This window comes from Vicugna pacos, chromosome 10 (assembly GCF_048564905.1).
Source record: "Vicugna pacos chromosome 10, VicPac4, whole genome shotgun sequence".
Lineage (NCBI taxonomy): Eukaryota > Metazoa > Chordata > Mammalia > Artiodactyla > Camelidae > Vicugna > Vicugna pacos.
The window spans coordinates 39,300,859-39,319,889 of record NC_132996.1 but is presented as its reverse complement, the minus strand read 5'-3'; the positions used below and the strand labels follow the sequence as shown (position 1 = coordinate 39,319,889).

Here is a 19,031-nt window from a genome sequence, read left to right as displayed (position 1 = left end):
AGTTGAAGCACAGAATGGTGACTTGTCCCACATGATACAACTAGTGGTGGTGGAGCCAGGACGAGGGACTTGTTCTTTAAAAATACATATACTATTACTACTGGAAGGGAAAACAAATTGCTGTAAGTATGAAAAACTGAAATAATAACTACAGAAACAAAATGGCAACACTGCAGAAAGAAACTCGGGCCCCCCCAAAAAACAAAACAAAACAAAAGCAAAACCCTAAAAACAATCTTGTTAGGTGATAAAGGGCACATCATCTCATCCGTTTGAACCTCAGTTGTTTCATTTTTAAACAAGAGAACGGTAATAACAATAATAACATGCACAGCAATGGGGCTGACACACACTACACACCACCCTCATGCAATAGCCATTTCCACATCTGAGCTTCCCCTGGGGGCTTGCATTCACACATACATACTTAATACGGCTGTCATCAAAGGAAACACACAATTTTGCTTCCTGCTTTTTCACCTGACATTGTCTCATAAGCTTTTCCCACTTGGCTACCTGGTCTCAGCAATCACTTTTCCAGTGGCTGCATTTACCCAGATTAGCTAATTCCTGCCACTGGTGCTGGACATTTATCACCACCAAGTTTTCACTATTTTGGTTGATGTTTTCAGCCTCAGAGACCCGAAAGTCGGAGACTGCCTGAGGCCTTCGGACCCTGAGCTCCTGCTCTCCCCAAGCTGTTTACCCAGCCCCACCTGCCCTCTGTCCTGGTGCCTGGTTCAGCCCTTGTCTCTCTCAGGCCTGAGGCAGAGCTGAGACCTTGCCTGACGGTGTCCTGTAAAATCTCCAAGCCACAAAACATCTTCAGAACAGGCTGAGAAAAGCTCTTGGGGAAAAGGGTGAAGAGAGCTTCCCTTGATATCCCCCAGCCCTTCCTGAGAACATATGCATTTATGCTCCATACCCTTAACTCAAGGACTTCTTCTAAAATCTAACCTGAAATCCCCTTTTCTCTTCTTTCTTCACAGGATGTAAACTTTTTTGGCCATGGACCTATGGAAATGTCTCCAGAAAGTTTAAGAAGGCATAACACTGTCTTTATAATTTCACCAGGTTCTTGAACTCCTTAAGCTTGCCTGTGCAGGTTAAGGATGCGGCTTAGGGTGACATTATCTGCTTCCACTCCTCCTGGCTGCCTTCCATTGCTTTCACTGGATACAATTCCACCACACAAGCACCTCTTTTTCAGCCTTGGGCCAGAATCTGTTCTACCCATTTACCTGCTAGTCCCTGGAGGTTTCAGTAAAGTACTAGATGCACACCTGAGGGACATGGGAGGGGGTGGAACTCTGACGAGCTGGGTACAAGTTATGCTTCCCCATTTGTTGGCAGTGAGACCTTGGGTCAGTCATGTACCCTCCCTGAGCTTCAGTTTCCTCATTAGAAAAATAGGGGAAATTATAACCTGTACTTAGTAGGAATGTTGGAAGATTCTGTTTGTGAAAACAGGGGATATGCCATAAAGCAGCTATGAGAGTCTCGTGCCTGGAATCACTGTTGAAAACATTCCAAGCCTCCCCTCCTCCCCCCAAGGTAATGTTCTTCGTTGCTCTTCCTACGCACATAGACTAGGGGCTTGCTCCACTCTGCCCCACCAGGACCCTCCAGTCTAACCGTGTCATGCCCAGGTGAGCCCACATCTCAGACCCCAGGCAGTGAGCTCATACTTGAGACCCCGACCGCGAACATTCAGGACCCAGGAGGACCCTCTTCCTGTCTTCTGCACCCCTCAGCCTCGCGCCCAGACTCGAGCGTGCCCACCCACCCAGCTTGTTTCCCCCTCTTTCCCAGCGCAGGCGCGCAGCGGAGATACTCACAAAGCTGCCCCCAGCACATCTGGGTGCGCGGGCGGCCACAGCTGGAACGCGGGCAGGCGCGCAGCCCGGCTACCGGGCTCCCGGCCGCCCCCCGGGCCCCGCAGGTAGTGAAGAAGGAGCGGGTTGGGGGAGCCGGAACACGGGGCGGGGCCCGAGGGGTGGGGGCGGGGGCCTCTCGGCCGGGCCGGGCCGCCGACCGACAAGGGGACAGAGAGCGCGAGGCGCGTGGAGCCAGCCGCAGCCGCAGCCGGAGCCCGAGCCCGCGCCCGCGCCGCCATGCCCCTGGCCTTCTGCGGCAGCGAGAACCACTCGGCCGCCTACCGGGTGGACCACGGTGTCCTCAACAACGGTTGCTTCGTGGACGCGCTCAACGTGGTGCCGCACGTCTTCCTGCTCTTCATCACCTTCCCCATCCTCTTCATCGGTGAGCGCGCGCGGCGAGCGGCGGAGGAGGGAAGGGCGGAGGCGGGGTGGGAGGAGAAGGCTCCGCGCGCCGCACCCTCAGGGTCCCCTTGCGGCCAGGCGACCACCGCTCGCCTCCCTGCTCTGCGTTCTGCCCCAGGATCCAGGGCATTCACACGTCCGCATAGCCCTCACCCCCGGGGTCCACCTGCACCCGCACCCACCACAGCGGACGCTCCTGACCCAAGTTTTGCCACGGCAGGGCCAGAGCTGAGATGGAGAAAGGGGAACACAGGGGTCTCCGTACGCGCTGGAAAGATCAGGAGGCGTCGGGTTGTACCCTCAGTGGCGCTGTGGAGGGAGCTGGGTCACCCCTCCCCCAAGGCACCCTTCCTGTCAGCCGCAGCGGGGCTCTGGGAGGAGTGCAGCCTGCGCCTCAGAGGCTGGAGTGGAGGCCCCGCGAACCCCTGCGCTTCCCCGGGACTGAGCCAGTCAGTAGCCTCCGACAGTTCCGGGGGTCCCACTCGCCCTGAGGGAGGAGAGGCTCCGCTTCCTTTGCGAACCCCACCGGGGCGCGCGTCTCCAGAGCGCAACTTCTCAGGCTCCGTGCAGAGCAACCCCGACTGACGCGCAGACTCACAGCGACCCCAGAGGCCTCCAGAGCCCTTGTCTGAAAGCCCTCTGCAAAGTTGGGTGTCATTGCCCAGACAGTCCGACAATCGTGCGTGCCTCTTTTACTCGGGTCCCCTTCATTTCTCTCCAAGACCTTGAATTTCCAAAGCTGGCTAGCTCTATCAACTCATAAGATGTCCCCTGCCTCCCCCCAAAAGTTTTCATTCTCTAATTAAGAAAAGCAAATTTTAAAATTCATATGCAGTTTTAGGGAAGAAAGGAAAGATTGTCACAAAATTAGAAAGAGGAGATGCTGCAGAAGCAAAAAGTTGCTAGTTATTGACAAAGATAACTAGACAGAAATAGGAAACATATTCTCATATGTGTATCAAAAATTGTACCAGCATTTACACTTCTGTTCACAACCAACTGGTTTATTTACGTGGTAATTTGTTCTATAAGAGATCAGTATATAAAATGGATATCTGCACAGATGGGCCTCTGTGGGTCCAGGCTTCATGCTAGGACATTTAGTCCACGTGTACCAGACTGGGCATTCTCATGCCCAGGTGTACAGCTGGGTACACTCCTCATCCCCACCATGGACCCAATGCCTAAGCACTCTACTGGAGTTCACGCAGCCTCCTCCAGGTCAGTCAGGCTTCTGCCTCTTCCTGTCTCTCCTTGCAGGATGGGGCAGTCAGAGCTCCAAGGTACATATCCACCACAGCACGTGGCTCCACTTCCCTGGGCACAACCTGCGGTGGATCCTGACCTTCATGCTGCTCTTTGTCCTGGTGTGTGAGATTGCTGAGGGCATCCTGTCTGATGGGTGAGTGACTCTCAGAGGACTCAGGAGAGTGGATCTACTCCAGGGTGCTTCCTGAAAGGCCCAGGGAGACCCCAGCTCACCTGTACTCCATTAGCCAATATCATTTTGTTTGCTAATTGATCCAGCCACTGTTTATCCAACATCTTTTGTGTGCCAAGCTCTCTGTGAGAACCAGGCCCTGCTCTCAGTGCAGCGAGGTGGAGGGAACCTGGATCTGCATGCCAAGATCCAGTGAAATAATCCTAGAGCTGAGTGCTCCAACTCCTCTGGATGATGGCAAGCCTCTTCCATGAGCTGCTGGAGTTACCCTCTTGGGGGAAAAAATCTTGCTTAAGCTCTTTCCTTGGTTCTCAATTGTTTATAAGGTCCCAAGTCTTCAGCCTGGCATCCAGGTTCCTCACAGTAGGCCCTCATTCCCAAGATCCTTCTCCCCACGCCCACCTTTCCTGTGGGACTCACAGCACACTCTTCACATCTCTGCCACAGCACAGATCATACTTTATGTTAACATCTATATCTATCTGCAAATTGTCTCCTTCTAAGTCAGAATGACCTCAGAGTTGCAATCTGGGCTTTATTCATCTTTGTATTCACAGTGCAAGGCACATGACAAAGCTCCGTAGACCCTCACTGACTCCTTAAGATGCAATAATGTTGCAAGTAAGCACTCTGGGATGAGAAAAGAAGGCAGAGTTGGGCAAGCTTCAAGGTTGAGGGGGCATCTGAGTGGAGTCTGGAGGGATGACTAGGGTTCTGACAGGCAGAGAAGTTCCAGAGAGGGAGGGCCTGTGGAGCCTGAGGGAGGAGAAACAAAGGAAAGTCACCATGGAGGAAAGCAGTTGTGGGAGCAGTGCAGCGGGGCTGAAGCATGAAATACACGCAGGAGAGTGATGGAAGCTGAGATTTGGAAATCGGGGACATCTCCAGGAGAGCTTCAAATGCCAGGCTGAGTGTTTGGGTTGTATTTGTCAAGTTTGGAACAGAAGAAATATGTAATCAGAGCAGCACTTTTTAGGCAAGAGTTTGAGAGGGTGTCCAGGGTAGCTTGGAGGCAGGGAGAGGCTGGGGGTAGAAACAGCACTTAAGAGGTGATCTCATTAGTCTAGGTGAGAGATAACTGCAGCCGGAAATGGTGCGTCAGCAGTTGGGGGTGCAGCCCAGGACGATTTGCAGCAACCACCTCACTAAGGAAGAGTTGAAGAATCAGCGAGGCTCAGTGACTGCCTGAGTGAAGGGGTGGTGGAGAGTGGTGGGCATTTGGCTTAAATACCTGAAGTCTATTCCCTGAGAGCTGGAATCAGACTATGCCCAGCCAGACAAAAGCTTGCTTTTGCAGCTGGCAGCAGGGGGATGAGATTTCCCCCTCCAACCCCGCCAATCACACACACACACACCCTCACCCTCCCACTCCCAATGTCCCTGCATTCTGGCTTCAGCAGCAGTAATCTCTGTGATAACTGTTTGCCTCAGGCATCCTGATTATCAAAGCCCTCAGATGAGCAAGAGGACCAGAATGCATACTGCCACAAAACTAGCCGGTGACAAGTCCTCCTCCCACCTTCCATCCCAACACCCCTTCCAAAGCTGCACAAATGCTAGAGAGGGGAGGGATGCCTTGTGGGCCTCAGGCCAGAATATACTCACCAGGTTATAATGAACAAAGTGACAGAGAGGAAAACACCCTTCCTCCAGAGGATGTAGACCTGGATCTTCGCTAGCTTTTCTGCTACTCTACATACCAGCTGTGGGGCTTTATACAAACCACCCAGCCTTTCTGGGCCTCACTTTCTCTGCCTGTGAAATGTGCATCATAATCCCTACCTTGCTTGCTTCATAGGGCAGTGGGGAGGGAAATTAGGGCGCGACAGGCTGCAGGGCGCAGAGTGCAGTGTGGCAGAGCCCTGGGCAGACAGTATGTTCCTAGAATGTGTGAAACTGGAATGAACCAGGTGGCTGTCCAGCAGCCCCTCCCAGGTGAGGCAGCACCTGTGTCTCAAACCGCTCTAGCTCGGTGCAAATTGCCATCTCCTCCCCAGAGGACAGGTCAGCTCCTCAACTGGACACTTTTCACCTGGTCTTTGCTGGTTTCCATCTGCAGCCTACACCTCAGGGCAGGTGAGCATGAAGGAGGGACATGGGAACGGAAACAAACAGGAGGAGAAGCCACCGTCCTTGCCCTGTGGCACCCTCAGTCCACCGCCCTGGGTTTGCAGACTTGCCTGGAAATCTAGGGGGCAGATGAGAGAGGGGGTTGGTTAAAGCAGTGGTCTTCAAACTTGAGTTTAGTTTAGGGTAAGCCTCATTTAGTGATTAATTAAGGCATCTCTAGCCTGTAGGGATTCCTATCTTCTTTTAGGTGTTATTTCCCTGTGATGCTCTGAATTCAGAAGAGACAAAGCAGTATAGGTTAGTGAGGAATTTTTTTTTTTAATGTAGAATGTTTTCCCAGACTGCCATACACTGGAAAAAGCCCTATAAAGTTTTTTAACCTAATTTCTTACCTAATTCAGAGTATGTTATTCAGTAAAAAGTCAAAATCTATTTTATTAAGTTATGTCATAAAATACGTATTTCACTTATGGTTATTTCTTATCTTATTTCATCTTATAAAATGTTTATCATTTCTACCTCCTATTACAAAAAATGAATTTATTTAAACTTATGAAATAACATTTTATATGTCACTTAAAAATATGTGGGAGAGTATAGTCTTTCAAAATTATTTCAAGGAGTACAGAGGCAAGGGTTTGGGAGACACCTGGGCAGGGTGTTGATTTTTTCCAGTGTCCCCACTAGTGGCTGATTGCTTTGTACCTTCTGTATCAGTGTGAAGACCTTTTGCTGAGACTATCCACTAATCAAGGTTTGAAGAATATCAGCATTTACAGTCTCATTCAGAAATCTGGGATGTGAGGGCGATCTGGTTGCGACATCTGTCATCCCATTGATCACCAGGGTTGATTCAGCTGATCTGGCTGGCTAGACAGGTGTCCCCTTCCTCCCTCACCACTCCATGTGCATCCCTCCGAAAGGTGCATGCTCAGTTGAAGAGGACGACCATCCCCAATAGAGGAGGACCGTTCTTCTCCATCAAGTGTATACGAGTAGCTGCGCTTCCCTGCTAGAGCCTCCAAACAAGCTCTCAAGAAATCTGGAGATCAGCTTTTTTAGTTGATGTGGTGGCTTGGTGATAGCATCAGGAATGCAGGTTGTCCCCATTTTTCTATACCATCTTCTATGTGTCCCTTATACCTTCCCTCATGGTCACAAGATGGCTGCCCAGCTCCAGGCATCACTTAAGCAAGGGTAAAGGGAGCATACTCCCCAAATGCCTCTTCCTTATGCAGGAGATCATCCTCCACAGACATTCCTTTACATCTCATTGGCCAGAACTGGGTTATATGGTCATCCTCAGACCAGTCACTGACAAAGGGGTCTGGAATTGCATGCCTGCTAGACTAATCACCATCCATTCTTTGGGGCTGAGCACATTGCTGCTGGAGCAAACTTGTGGTTCTTTTAGCAGGGAAGGAGGGGAGCATACCATTAGTTGAGCAGCTCACCTCTATATTACACCGTAGTCCCACCAGACTACTTGGGATCCCAACATGGCTTCAGTGGAGAGAGCAGGCTGAGCAGTGCTGGGGAAATGACTTGAGGCCATATCACCTGTGCCATTGGCACTAGGCCTGGGTTTTGCTTTCTGTAGGAGAGAACCTTGGAAGGACATGATCAGGGCCAATTAAGGTGAGCCTCCTCACCAGTTGGGGGGTGGGCTGCGTTCTGGGAGAGAGCTCTGGTTCTCCATGGGGCTTATCACCAAACCAGAGCCCACCCACCGAGGTATCTGTGAGTTAAAGTGGGGAGGGGATAAGCTGGTATTGGCTACCTCCACCCCCATCCCAAGGGAGGAAACAAAAACAATGCCTTTAGGCTTATCACTCAGCCTCTCTGTGCCTCAGCCCTAGAATGAGAAGATTAAGAATACTGACTTTATAGGAGTTTATGAAGATGAATGAGTTAATACACATCGAGTACTTAGAACCGTGCCTGGCGCAGAGTAAATGCCCAATAAATATTGACTCTAGTGTTGTGATTACACCACCTGGGGAGGGATGCCGATGCTGACTTACACTGTTCATGTTCTATGGGGTGATCACTAAAAAAGTTGTGGTCTTCAGGCCCTTGTATTGCCCAGGGGACCCCAGGGCAGAGACTCAGCTGTGTTCACTCCAAGAGAAGTGGTTCCAGGCCAGAGGCTTTGCCGCTGCGACTGCCAAGGCCAGCTTCCCTACGTCAGGTTCTGTATGCGTGAACCCAGGGAGAGAAGGCCATGAATTTCAAAGCTTGAACACCGATCCCACACAGCATCTCTGTGTGGACTCCTGGGCCCCTTAGTTAACAGGTGTGTTTGGGGTTTGGGCTGGGCAGCGCTGCCAGCATAGGATATGGAGCTGTGCATATGTTCTGGAGGCCCTGCCATGTGCTGAGCCCTAAGCACATGGCCTGGGCTACTCTGTTGGGGTACTCAGTCCACCCACTCTTCTCTCTCTCTCCTGCCCCCTATCTCAGGGTGACCGAGTCCCGCCACCTTCACCTGTACATGCCGGCTGGGATGGCGTTCATGGCTGCTGTCACCTCTGTGGTCTACTATCACAACATCGAGACCTCCAACTTCCCCAAGCTGCTGATTGGTAGGGAAAGGGGAGGAGGTGGGAGAGGGAGGGGTAGGTACATCCATTGGTTCCTTCAGATAATGCTTGCTGTGGACTTACTATATGCCTGGCACTGCTCTAGAGTTTCAGAGGTAGAGAAGAAAAAAATTCCTGACTTCGTGGAGTTTCCAATCTGGTGGAGAAGATAGATAGGCAAAGACAGTAAATAAACAAACAAATAAGTAGTGATGATGCTATGAAGAACACAAAGCTAGGTACGGGGTAGAGAGTGAAGGCCGTGTTGCTGTCTGTACAGGATGCTCAGGGGAGGCCTCTGACAGGAGTGAGCATACAGATATTTGGGGGAAGATATTTCCGTGCAGACAGCACAGCAAGTACAAAGGCTTTCTGATAGAAACAAACTTGGCAGAGAGGCCAGTGTGGGTGAAGCCAAATGAGCAAGGAAGGGGAAGAACGGTAGGAGATAAGCTCAGGGCCCAGGAGAGGGGCAAGGAAGACTCCTGGGCTTTGGGCCTGGACACCTGGGCGAAAGGTGGTTTTGATAACTGACATGGCAAAGTAGCAGGCATTGGGCGTGTTTGGGCCATATTGAGTTTGAAACAGCCAACTCAGGTGTCAAGTGCCAGATGAGCAGTTAGACAAACAAGTCGGGCATCCTGGGGGAGGTCAGGGACAGTCATGGGCTTAGAGGTGGCATCTACAGCTTGAACTCAGATGAGGCTACCTGGAGAGAAAAGAGAAGGGCCCCAGGACCAGAGCCAACATTTAGGGAGACCCAGGAACGAGGGCCCGCTTAGACCTTCTGATGCCATGTGACCAGGGTCCCAGGCAGAAACAGCAGCGATGAGTGTTGGCATTTATTGAGCATGCACAGTGTGCCAGGCTCAATGCTGAGCTTCCTCCATGCATTATCTCACTTAACCCCTACACTTGTCCTCGTGTACTGTTGCTATCCCCATTTTACAGATGCAAACACTGAAACTCAGGTTAAAAGTAACAGCGAGCATGCACTTGGCACATGACGTGTGTCAGGCACGATCCTAAGTGTTTTACTTAGGTTAACTCACTGAACCCTTACAACAACTCTATGAGGTAGGTAAAATTATTGTTCCCCTTTTACAGATCAGGAGACCAAGGCTCAGAAGTTAAGTGACTTGCACTGGTCTCCCCAGCTGGTCAAGGGGCAGAGCTGGGTTTAGATCCTGCAAGTGTGGCACCAAGAAGGCTCTTTAAAAGGCTGAGACTATGTGTTCAAGGGTCCTCAGACTGTGCTTAGGCCAGAGGTATAAATCCACAGATCTGCCTCTGCATGTCTGAGGTTGGGGCTGTACATGTGGCTGTTAGGCTGTGGTCAGACTGTGTGTCATTAAGTCAGACTGTGATTTTCAGGAGTCACAGCATCTAATTGACATCTGGGAGTCTGGCACTCTGTGTGCTAAGCCAGAGATAGTATAGCATCATAAGAAGGTCTACCTTCTGTGTCAGGTGGGAACGGCTCCATCAGGAGCATCCAGGGTATGCCCCCACCCAGGGGTCCCTGTGTGAGTGTGGCTGGGGAACTAGGGAGCAGCAGGTGGAGGAATGTTAAATACAGGCACCAGTGTCTGAAGCAGCTTCTCAGGCACAAAGACCCTCATTAACCACCAGGGCCTGGCTGACCCTGGAAACAACCTGTCTGGGCATCTGGTAAGTTCATTTTCTCATTCTCCAGAAAGGACATAATGTTCTCTCCTAAAAGCACAAGTTACCACCCATGAACGGACCAGTCCTGCTCTAAGGAACAAGGACTAGAGTTTTGCGTTCCACAGAACCAGAAATTCTAGAACAGGGAAAAGTGAAGAGGGTGCACGCCATGAGCTGCAGGGCAACGGGCATTAGGGGAACAGCTGGCCTTCTGAGGAGGCTACTGGCTGGTCACAGGTCTGGAATCCTGCAGAAAGGTGACCCATGATGCGGCTTACATTGTCCCGCGAAGTAACCTTGTTCCTGAGTCCAGGTGAGATCAGGAAGTATTCTATGAGAAGGTCATGTTTGAGCTGAGAACTGGAGGATAGGTGGGAACCAACTGGGAGAAGGGACAGGGGAGTGCTTCAGGCAGAAGGAGCAGCCCGGACAAAAGCCCTGAGGCAGAAGCAGCAAAGACGCTAGGAAATGTGGGGGGAAACAGTGCTGGAGTGCAGTGAGCAGGGGGAGGGCTGAACTTTGAAGGCTGAAGTGGCAGGTGGGGCCTGTACCAGGCCAGACCTTGAGGGCCACACCACAGGCGTTAGTCTTCATCCTGAGGACAATGGGAAGCCACTGAGGATTGGAGAGTGTGTGTGTGCGCACGCGCGCGCGCGCACGTGTGCGCGTACATGTGCGTGTGCATGTGTGTGTGTGTTAACATACACATAACATAAAACTTCCCATTTCAACTACTTTTAAGTGTACAGTTAGTGGCATTCAGTACATCTACATTGTTGGGTAACTGTCATCACCATCCGTCCCCAAAACTCTTTCATCTTCCCATTAAACAATGACTGTACCCATTAAACAATAAGTCACTTCACCTCGAAACCACCATTCTAATTTCTGTCTCTGTGAATCTGACTACCCTAGGTACTTCAGATAAGTGAAATCATACACTGTTTTGTCCATTTGTGACTGGCTCATTTAACTTCACTTAATAGTCTCAAGGTTCACCCATGTTGTAGCATGTGTCAGAATGTCCTCCCTCTTCAAGGCTGAATGACATCTCATTGTATGTATACACCACCTTTTGTTTATCCATGCGTCCATCAATGGGCAGTTGGGTTGCTTCTACCTTTTGGCTGTTACAAATAATGCTGCTATGAACATGGGTGAGTTGAGGTCATATTTGATTAAATTTAGGCTAGATTGGAAAAGGCAAGAGGGGAAGTGGGGAAACCATGAGAAGGCTCTCAGGGTAGTCCAGGGGAAACGATGGTGGCCTGACCCAGGTGGCCATCCCGATGAACAAAAGTGAATGGATTCAAGATAATTAGGAGGTAAAATAGATGGAACTTGGTAATAGGTGGGATGTGGCACTGAGGGAGAGGAAAGCGGGAGAGAAGCAGAGGTAATGTGAACTCAGAGCTTAAAACCCCCCAGCGGCCCCTGTGTTACACCTTTCTCCCCTTTCTTCTGTTCTCTCAGTCAAGCACTAAGCCTTTGCCGAGTGCTGCCATGTCTGGCAACAGGCGGAGGGCTCAGCACTGTAGGACAGGACTGTTGAAATAACCCTTGGGTTTAGTCCTGGATCCACTGCTAACTCCCTGTGTGACCTTGGACAAGACACTCAGGCTCTCTGAGCCCCAGTTTCCCCATCTGTACAGGAATAGTAAGCCCCTGCCTAAGTCGTAGTGTTGTTATAAAGATCAAATCAGACCATATCTATTAAGTGTTAGAGGTAAGACCAATTTAAGACGTACTTTCAAGTCTTGGCCCCAGTAGTAAACCTACTAAAGATGTTCTGGTGCCTGGGATAAAATCTGTCTGAGGGAGTGTAGGTGTGGAGGCAGGGGGATGGCCTCCAGCTAGGAGATTCCTTGTGACCTGGAGACCAGACCCAGCTGAGGGACATCATCCCAATCTTGAGGGGTGGAACCAGAAGCAGATGCTCCTGCCCTCAAACCTAATGCTTTCACCCAGGGACCTGAGATACACGGCATTTGCCCCTCCCTGGGCAAGTTCAGTGTCTCAACCTAGTTCTCAGCCCAGAGCCAGACTAGGGCAGACCTCAGCTTTTGTCCCTAAGAGATGCTCTGGTGTTCATGTCCAGGCCCACCTAGGGATAAAGAGCAAGGCAAAAATCTCCTTCCTTCTCTGTGGTTCCTCTAGAGAGGAGCTCTAGGGATTTAGGCTGACCTTGTATTGTATGTTAGATCATACACATCATATATCATAGAGCATATGACTCTTGGGAGTAGCAGGGTAAGGACTGCCTGTGCTAAAGCACCCCCTAAAGGGGGACTTAGTTATTGCTGTCTTTTGTTGTCACCAGCTGACAGTGGTTTATTGGCGAATTTGAAAGGGGGTGGGTGAGTGGGGATTTAGAGATAGAATCCACTGATAGCTTCTGATGTTTATGGTCCCAGGTCTGAAATCTGGAGATAATAAGTATATTAACAAGCTGATATCCAAAGCACACCCACTGGGTGCCAGGCTCACTGTGCTAAATGCTTTCCATACATTGCTCACAACAACCTTTGAGATAGTACTATTATTATTTCCATTTTATGGATGAGGAAACTGAGGCCTAGATGGGTTCAATGACTTACCCAAGGTCACATTGCTATTAAGTTACAGAATCTGAACCCAGGTGTATCTAGCTGCAGACCTAACTCTAACCACTATATGCACTACTTTGCAAGGTGGTGACTCACTTTTTTGTATCCCTCGTTCCCCCAGGCTCCCTGAGGAGCATCACCATGCTGCAATGGACTCTGGACTGGGTGGGCCAGGGATCTCGGTCCTCACCCTCTCTCTGTCACTGGCTTGCAGTGAGCTTGGGCAAGTCACTCCCCACTCTGGGTCTCAGTTTTCTCATCTGCAAAATGAAAGGGCTGTATTGAAGGACTTTTAAGATATTCCCAGCTTGGAAATTCCACAAGAGAGCCCACATGCAAGGGCTCTGGCACTAGGCCAGCCCAGCTCTGCCACTTAACAGCTATGTGACCTTGGATCAGTTACCAAACTTTTCTGAGCCTAGATTTCTTGTCTGTTAAATCAGGGGTGATGGCAGTACTTCCTTCATAAGGCTACTGTGAAGAATAAATGAGATAAAAATATTTAATGTGCTTATTTGACACAGTCCCTATAACTTCGTTAAATTCAAGAAAAATTTTCCTATATTTCTTCTTGTTATTTATTGTAAAGGGAAATTTGTCTGACCACCTTGACTTACAAGATTATTGTTATTTTTGAACATGCCTATCGTAGATGATTTAATGTATGTACGTGGTCTCAAAATTACACACTCACATACACACACACAGACATCCCTTCACTCAGAAATGTGCACGCTCACACCCATAACGCTTGTCCACACACACACACCTCCTTCCTGACACACTTCTTTTCTCTCCTCTCCACACACTTGCACACACGCAAGTGCACAGGCAGACGAATATGTGCACGCACGTCCTCTGTGCTCTTCTGTCTCTCCTCGGCAGCCCTGCTAGTGTACTGGACCCTGGCCTTCATCACCAAGACCATCAAGTTTGTCAAGTTCTACGACCACGCCATCGGCTTCTCGCAGCTGCGCTTCTGCCTCACGGGGCTGCTGGTTATCCTCTACGGGACGCTGCTCCTCGTGGAGGTCAACGTCATCAGAGTGAGGGTAAGCAGGCTGCTCCTGGGCTGCCACACACCTGAGGACACACCTGGGCCAGGGCGGGGCTTCTGACCAGGGTCCTGCCCCTGCATGTGGCCCCATCCTGCTTCTTAGCCACGCCCTAGAAGGAGTCAGTTTGTTTTACCTGCCCCCAAAAGGGGAGTTGAGGCCAGTGGGAGAAGTCTCAGGAGGAACATTCCATCTGTCCCAGCTGCCCTCTACCCCAGGCTCCCAGGGAAGCGGAGGTGACAGGATGTGTTAGCCGAGGCTGTAGGATTCTGGGTTCAATTCCATAGAGAAGAAATAAAAGCTTCAGGGTACTGGCTTCTCTGAGCCTGTTTGATTTATTTTTTTTTTTGAGGTCAGAATGGACTTGTAATTATACATATGAATAAGTAAATCTGGCTGTATTCATGTCTTTTTTAAAATCATTTTTTCTGGCTCCCTTTCCCTCTCTGAGAGTCATACCCTCCCCTCCTCCAGCCTTCCCTCCCCGAGGTAACGGAGATTAACAACCTGGTATGTGTCCTTCCATTCTTTGTTTATGAATATAATACCACATACTTTGTTCAAGTTTTTTTTCTCAACACATAAGTATTGTTTTTTTTCTCTCAATATTTATTTTATAAAAATGGAATTATATTCCACAGTTTTTTTGCATCTTGCTCCTCTCAGCTAACATAGCTCTGAAGACTCCCTCCAAGTATGGTATGGTTAATTTTGTTTTCTTAATGGCTGCATAATATTCCATCATGTGCATGAGCCATAATTTATTCAGCCATTACCCTATTGATGGGCATTCACTTTGTTGCCAAGTTTTTACAAATAATAACATATTAAATATACTTATATCTTTATGTATTGCTGCTTTTATTTCTATGGGAGAGAATCCAAGGAGTGGAGTTGCTGATTCAAAGGGTGGCTATATTTTAAATTTTAATTGATGTTGCAGATTACCTTCCAGAAATGCTGTAATATACCAGCAGTGAATCAGAAAAACTTTCTCCCTTCCTCCGACCAGCAGTGGGAGTTACAGCCATTCTAATTTGGGCTAGTCCGATGAGTGTGAAGTGCCACTTTAATTTGCATTTCTCGGACTCCTCTGCTTTTGGTTGGTAATTTGCAGGGTACAGAGGCTTCTACATTCCCTGCCTCCACTGACCCTCACGGCATCCCTGTGATGCAAGTACCACCCCTTTTTTAGATGAGGAGACATTTTAGATGAGACTTGTCCAAAGACACCTTGCTAGTAAGTGGAGGAGGCGCCACTGCCTGGCTCCACATTCTGCAAATCCTACATGAAACAAGGTGGTGTCCTCAGATTTGTAGAAGAAGACAATATATGGGAGATTCCTACTTTTCCCAACCCAAATTAAACCCAGCTCAGCCCAGAGGATTCAGAGTGGACCTCAGTGAAGAGTTATGGGTTAGGAGACCCTGGCACTGTGGGCCTAGAGGAGCTGGGGGATCCTTTTCCTGGGGATAGGCAAACAACGGCCCCATCTGTTAGAGGTCAAGGGTAGGGTGTCACAACATCAGATCGTTGCTCGGGCAGAGTGGAGGGTGGTGAGAAGTTGCAATTACCCATCCCCGGTGGCTCATGTGCCCCACAGAGATATATCTTCTTCAAGACGCCGAGGGAGGTGAAGCCCCCCGAGGACCTGCAGGACCTGGGGGTCCGCTTCCTGCAGCCCTTTGTGAACCTGCTGTCCAAAGGCACCTACTGGTGGATGAACGCCTTCATCAAGACTGCCCACAAGAAGCCTATTGATCTCCGAGCCATTGGGAAGCTGCCCATTGCCATGAGGGCCCTCACCAACTACCAACGGCTCTGCGAGGCCTTCGAGGCCCAGGCGGTCAGTGGGGGCACAGCCACACCATCCATTCCCCACCTTCTGATATAGAGTCACAGACGGGGACATCAGATAGCATCAGGTCAACCCCTGGTGGGACGGGAGGAACCTGAGTCCCAGTGAGGGGAAGAGACTTGCCCTAAGTCACAATGAACCAGGAACAAGTTCAAGACCAAAGACTCATAGGATGGTCACAGCCAGAATGGCCCTTACAGTTTAGGTCCTCTGATCTAACCCTTTAATTGTCCATGTGGGGAAACTGAGTCCCTGAAGGGAGATAACCCTACTGGATTTCCCATGCCCTGTGCTCGTCCTTGTGGAGCTCAGTGACTGTAAGGATGGTAATTATCACCCATTTGGAGAGCAGGGGCATTAGTGGCCTGATCCTTACAGTAAGTCTATGAGTTGGACCCGGCAGGGACTTCTCTCAAATCACTGAGGGAGAAACTGAAGCCTTGAGAGAGGCCATGACCTCCCCAGAGCTGGTGCACAGCTGGTAAGTGGCAGAGCCAGTTGCCTGACTCCCAGTCCAGTGCTCTTTTGCTGTCCCTGCCCTAGCATCAAGGGGAGACGCTGAGGCAGAACGGTGGTGCCTGACTGGCATATGCACTCTCTTATTACGGTGCTATGCTTACGACATAGTCCCTGACCAGCTGTGTGACCTTGATTCATCCTCTGGCCTTAGTTTCCCCATCTGGACCATGATGGCATTGATAAGGCCCACACAACCATACACTTCGCGGTTCCATGATTTCTTCCTGGAGTTCACCTTTTTGCAGCAGATATGGCCACAGGGTTTCCCCAGGCAGCAGGAGCCAGGGGCTACCTGGGAGGCGGGGCCTTGCTGTGAATGAGTCCTCAGTGACTCTGATCTGGCTGTGGGTCTCTCTGGGCAGCAGAAGGACACACAAAATGCTCAGGGTGCCCGGGCCATCTGGCAGGCCCTCTGCCGTGCCTTCGGGAGGCGCCTGATCCTCAGCAGCACCTTCCGCATCTTGGCTGACCTGCTGGGCTTCGCTGGGCCACTGTGCATCTTTGGAATAGTGGACCACCTGGGGAAGGAGAATCGCGTCTTCCAGCCCAAGGTAGGCCACCCAGGGGTAGAGCAGGGCACCCTCACTCATGGATGACAGTGGGCAAGAAAGTGATGAGTGTGAGCTGTGGCTGTACCGAGGAGGCTGGGTGGTCCTTACCATGCACAAAGCAGTATCCCCTTCCAGAAGATGCTCTGCATCTGGTCAACAGAGATGCTAGAAGGTGAGCCTGTGCCCCTAGAGGATGCATGGTGCCCTGCTCTTTTCCCCACACCATAATACCTCTCTTGGTTATTTAGCCCCTCAGAAAGTTGCAGGAAGTACATTTGTTTATACAGTGTATAGATCTTCTATGATTTGTTAACTTTCAGTTCATGTCATCTTAACAGACTCTAAATAACTTCTCAGGGGTCTATCATCTTCAGTGTTGTATATCCATAGCACTCGAGGTTCTGCAGGGCCATCTTGGGGGTTGCTGTTATGGGGAGGAGAGTGGGAAACCTCCATGTGTAGGGCTTTTTCTCCCCCTACTCCAAATTTTATTAAAAACTGCTCTAGTTTCTTAATATTGTAGACTTTCCCATTAAAATTTGTTTTTAAAGGAAAGTACTATGTCTCAAAAATATTTGAAACCCATTAGACTAGATGATATCCAATGGCCTTTCCAGCTCTAAAGGTGCTACAAACTGAAATCTGTCGGGCAAAAGAGAAAGAAAATCTTTCCGCGGGTTTATTTTCCTTCCTTGGGGCAAAAGCATCCTCGCTGGGGGAGAGTGGGGCGTAGAGTACTTAATTCTTTCATCTGTTTCTTTGCTGCTTAGGTTTAGATGGTCACGAAACAGAAGACTTTTCACCACTGATAAGGCTCAGTCTTATTTTCCTAGCAAGAACATCGTTACAACCTTTTTACCACAAACAGACAGCCCCAAAATGATGCAGGGAATTACTAATTAGGGATCTGATTACTAATTTTCGACTCTCCCTTGTGTAATGTTATTCATCTCATGGGCTCCAAAATTGCAGATAGCATTTAAATCCTCAGGAGGTTCATTTGAATTTTTTTCCGGAGACATAATTAATCAGCTGAGCACTTTTGGTCAGGAATATGAGACGCTCCAAGTCTGTTTGTCTGATTTACTCAGCAAACATCTATTGAACCCTACCATGTGCCAGACCTGGGTTTGGCTGTGGGAATACAAAGGCATTGGTTATGATGAGGGCAGTTAACAGGATAACAACCACTTACTGACTGCTTAATACATGCCTGGCTGTGTGCAGAAGTTATCCATGTGCTAATCTCATTTAATCCCTAAAACAACCCTCTAGGGTAGGTTTTTTTTTTCTTTTTTCCAGCTTTGTTGAGATATAATTCACATATCATCAACTTATGAGGTAGGTATTTTTATTCCCATTTAACAGATGAGGAACTGAGGCTCAGAGAGGTTAAGTAACTTTCCCTAGAGTCCTTCAGCTAGTTAGTGACAGAATCAGGATTTGAATCCAAGTCTCTTTTACTCTATAGTCTGAACAGTTGCAATCATGATGCTATATTGATTATTATTATTATTATCAACCAACACTTCTGGCTCCAAGGATTGTGAAACCCAATGGAGAAGAGAGAAATCTAAATAAAATATTTTTATGTCATGTGTTAAATACTACTACTAGGAGGTAGATACAAGGAACTGTGGGAGGAGGGAGTGACTAACTCAGCCAGTGATCATGACACCTTCATAGAGGATGAGGTATTTGAATGGGGCCTTGACAGATGAATAGGAGTTGGCCAGGCTAAGATAGGTAGATTTCTTATTTAATCAAGAATGTGAGACCTTTTTTTGCTTATTTAGACTTCCGTGGCTTTTGGAGCCTTCTCTGGCTTTTGAACCTCTGACTTTTACTTGGCCCCAAAAGAGGGTGAAAGAGACTGCTTCTCCTGTCTAAGGAGTGTCACCTTTAGCTTCAGTCTGACCATAGGCAACCCCCAAATACTCCATATTGATAAACCTACAGCAGCATGGAGCCAGTTGTTAATATTAGGGGGAAGTAACCCTAGTCAGAGCCCTCATCAGCTTGTCCACATCGTCTTTTTCTTCCTGTGTTTCCCAAAACTCTGATGCAAGTCTCCTAAGAGCTCTGAGGCCAGATGTGTCAGAGATAGGGAGAACAACACTTAGAATATTAGTTCATCTGAATGTTAGTTTTGCCTTCACCTCTCTCTTTGTATACAAACCCTGGGGTTTGCGGCCCTCTCATTGGAATACTCTGATCTCAGTTACTTGTCAGCACATAAATCCCCGGGACAGATGGCCCTGCCTCAGTGGCAGCAGGCCCTATCAGATTTAATATTTGTTCCCTGCAGCCCAAATACAATCAGCAAATTACAGACATAGAAACGAGAGTTGAAAGTAAATATAGTCTCCAACGTCAGCAGCAAAGAGTCCTCAATCGT

The 19,031-nt window shown here is 49.2% G+C and overlaps 1 protein-coding gene and 1 long non-coding RNA gene across 9 annotated transcripts in view; one reads left to right on the top strand and one right to left on the bottom strand.

Annotated features, from left to right (window-relative positions):
- Positions 1-2,047: 2,047 nt before the first annotated feature.
- The window catches only part of ABCC8 (ATP binding cassette subfamily C member 8), a 72,942-nt gene continuing 55,958 nt past the window's right edge, over positions 2,048-19,031 (top strand). For 2 of the 8 annotated variants that reach the window (XM_072969623.1, XM_031681124.2), the window contains exons 1-6: positions 2,048-2,262; positions 3,543-3,684; positions 8,257-8,378; positions 13,535-13,701; positions 15,309-15,551; positions 16,445-16,633. In XM_072969623.1, the coding sequence (XP_072825724.1) occupies positions 2,115-2,262; positions 3,543-3,684; positions 8,257-8,378; positions 13,535-13,701; positions 15,309-15,551; positions 16,445-16,633 (1,011 nt within the window). In that variant the 5' untranslated portion in view covers positions 2,048-2,114. Of the gene's footprint in view, positions 2,263-3,542; positions 3,685-5,583; positions 5,800-6,510; positions 6,548-6,716; positions 6,893-8,256; positions 8,379-13,534; positions 13,702-15,308; positions 15,552-16,444; positions 16,634-19,031 lie in introns of those variants that run through there. The other 6 variants (XM_072969625.1, XM_072969624.1, XM_072969627.1 and 3 more) reach the window with 5 other exon arrangements.
- Positions 4,239-5,420, bottom strand: LOC140698733 (uncharacterized). Its single transcript, XR_012076603.1, has 2 exons — positions 5,329-5,420; positions 4,239-4,479 (listed from the first exon to the last, which is right to left on the bottom strand). It is a non-coding gene; the product is annotated as an uncharacterized lncRNA (long non-coding RNA).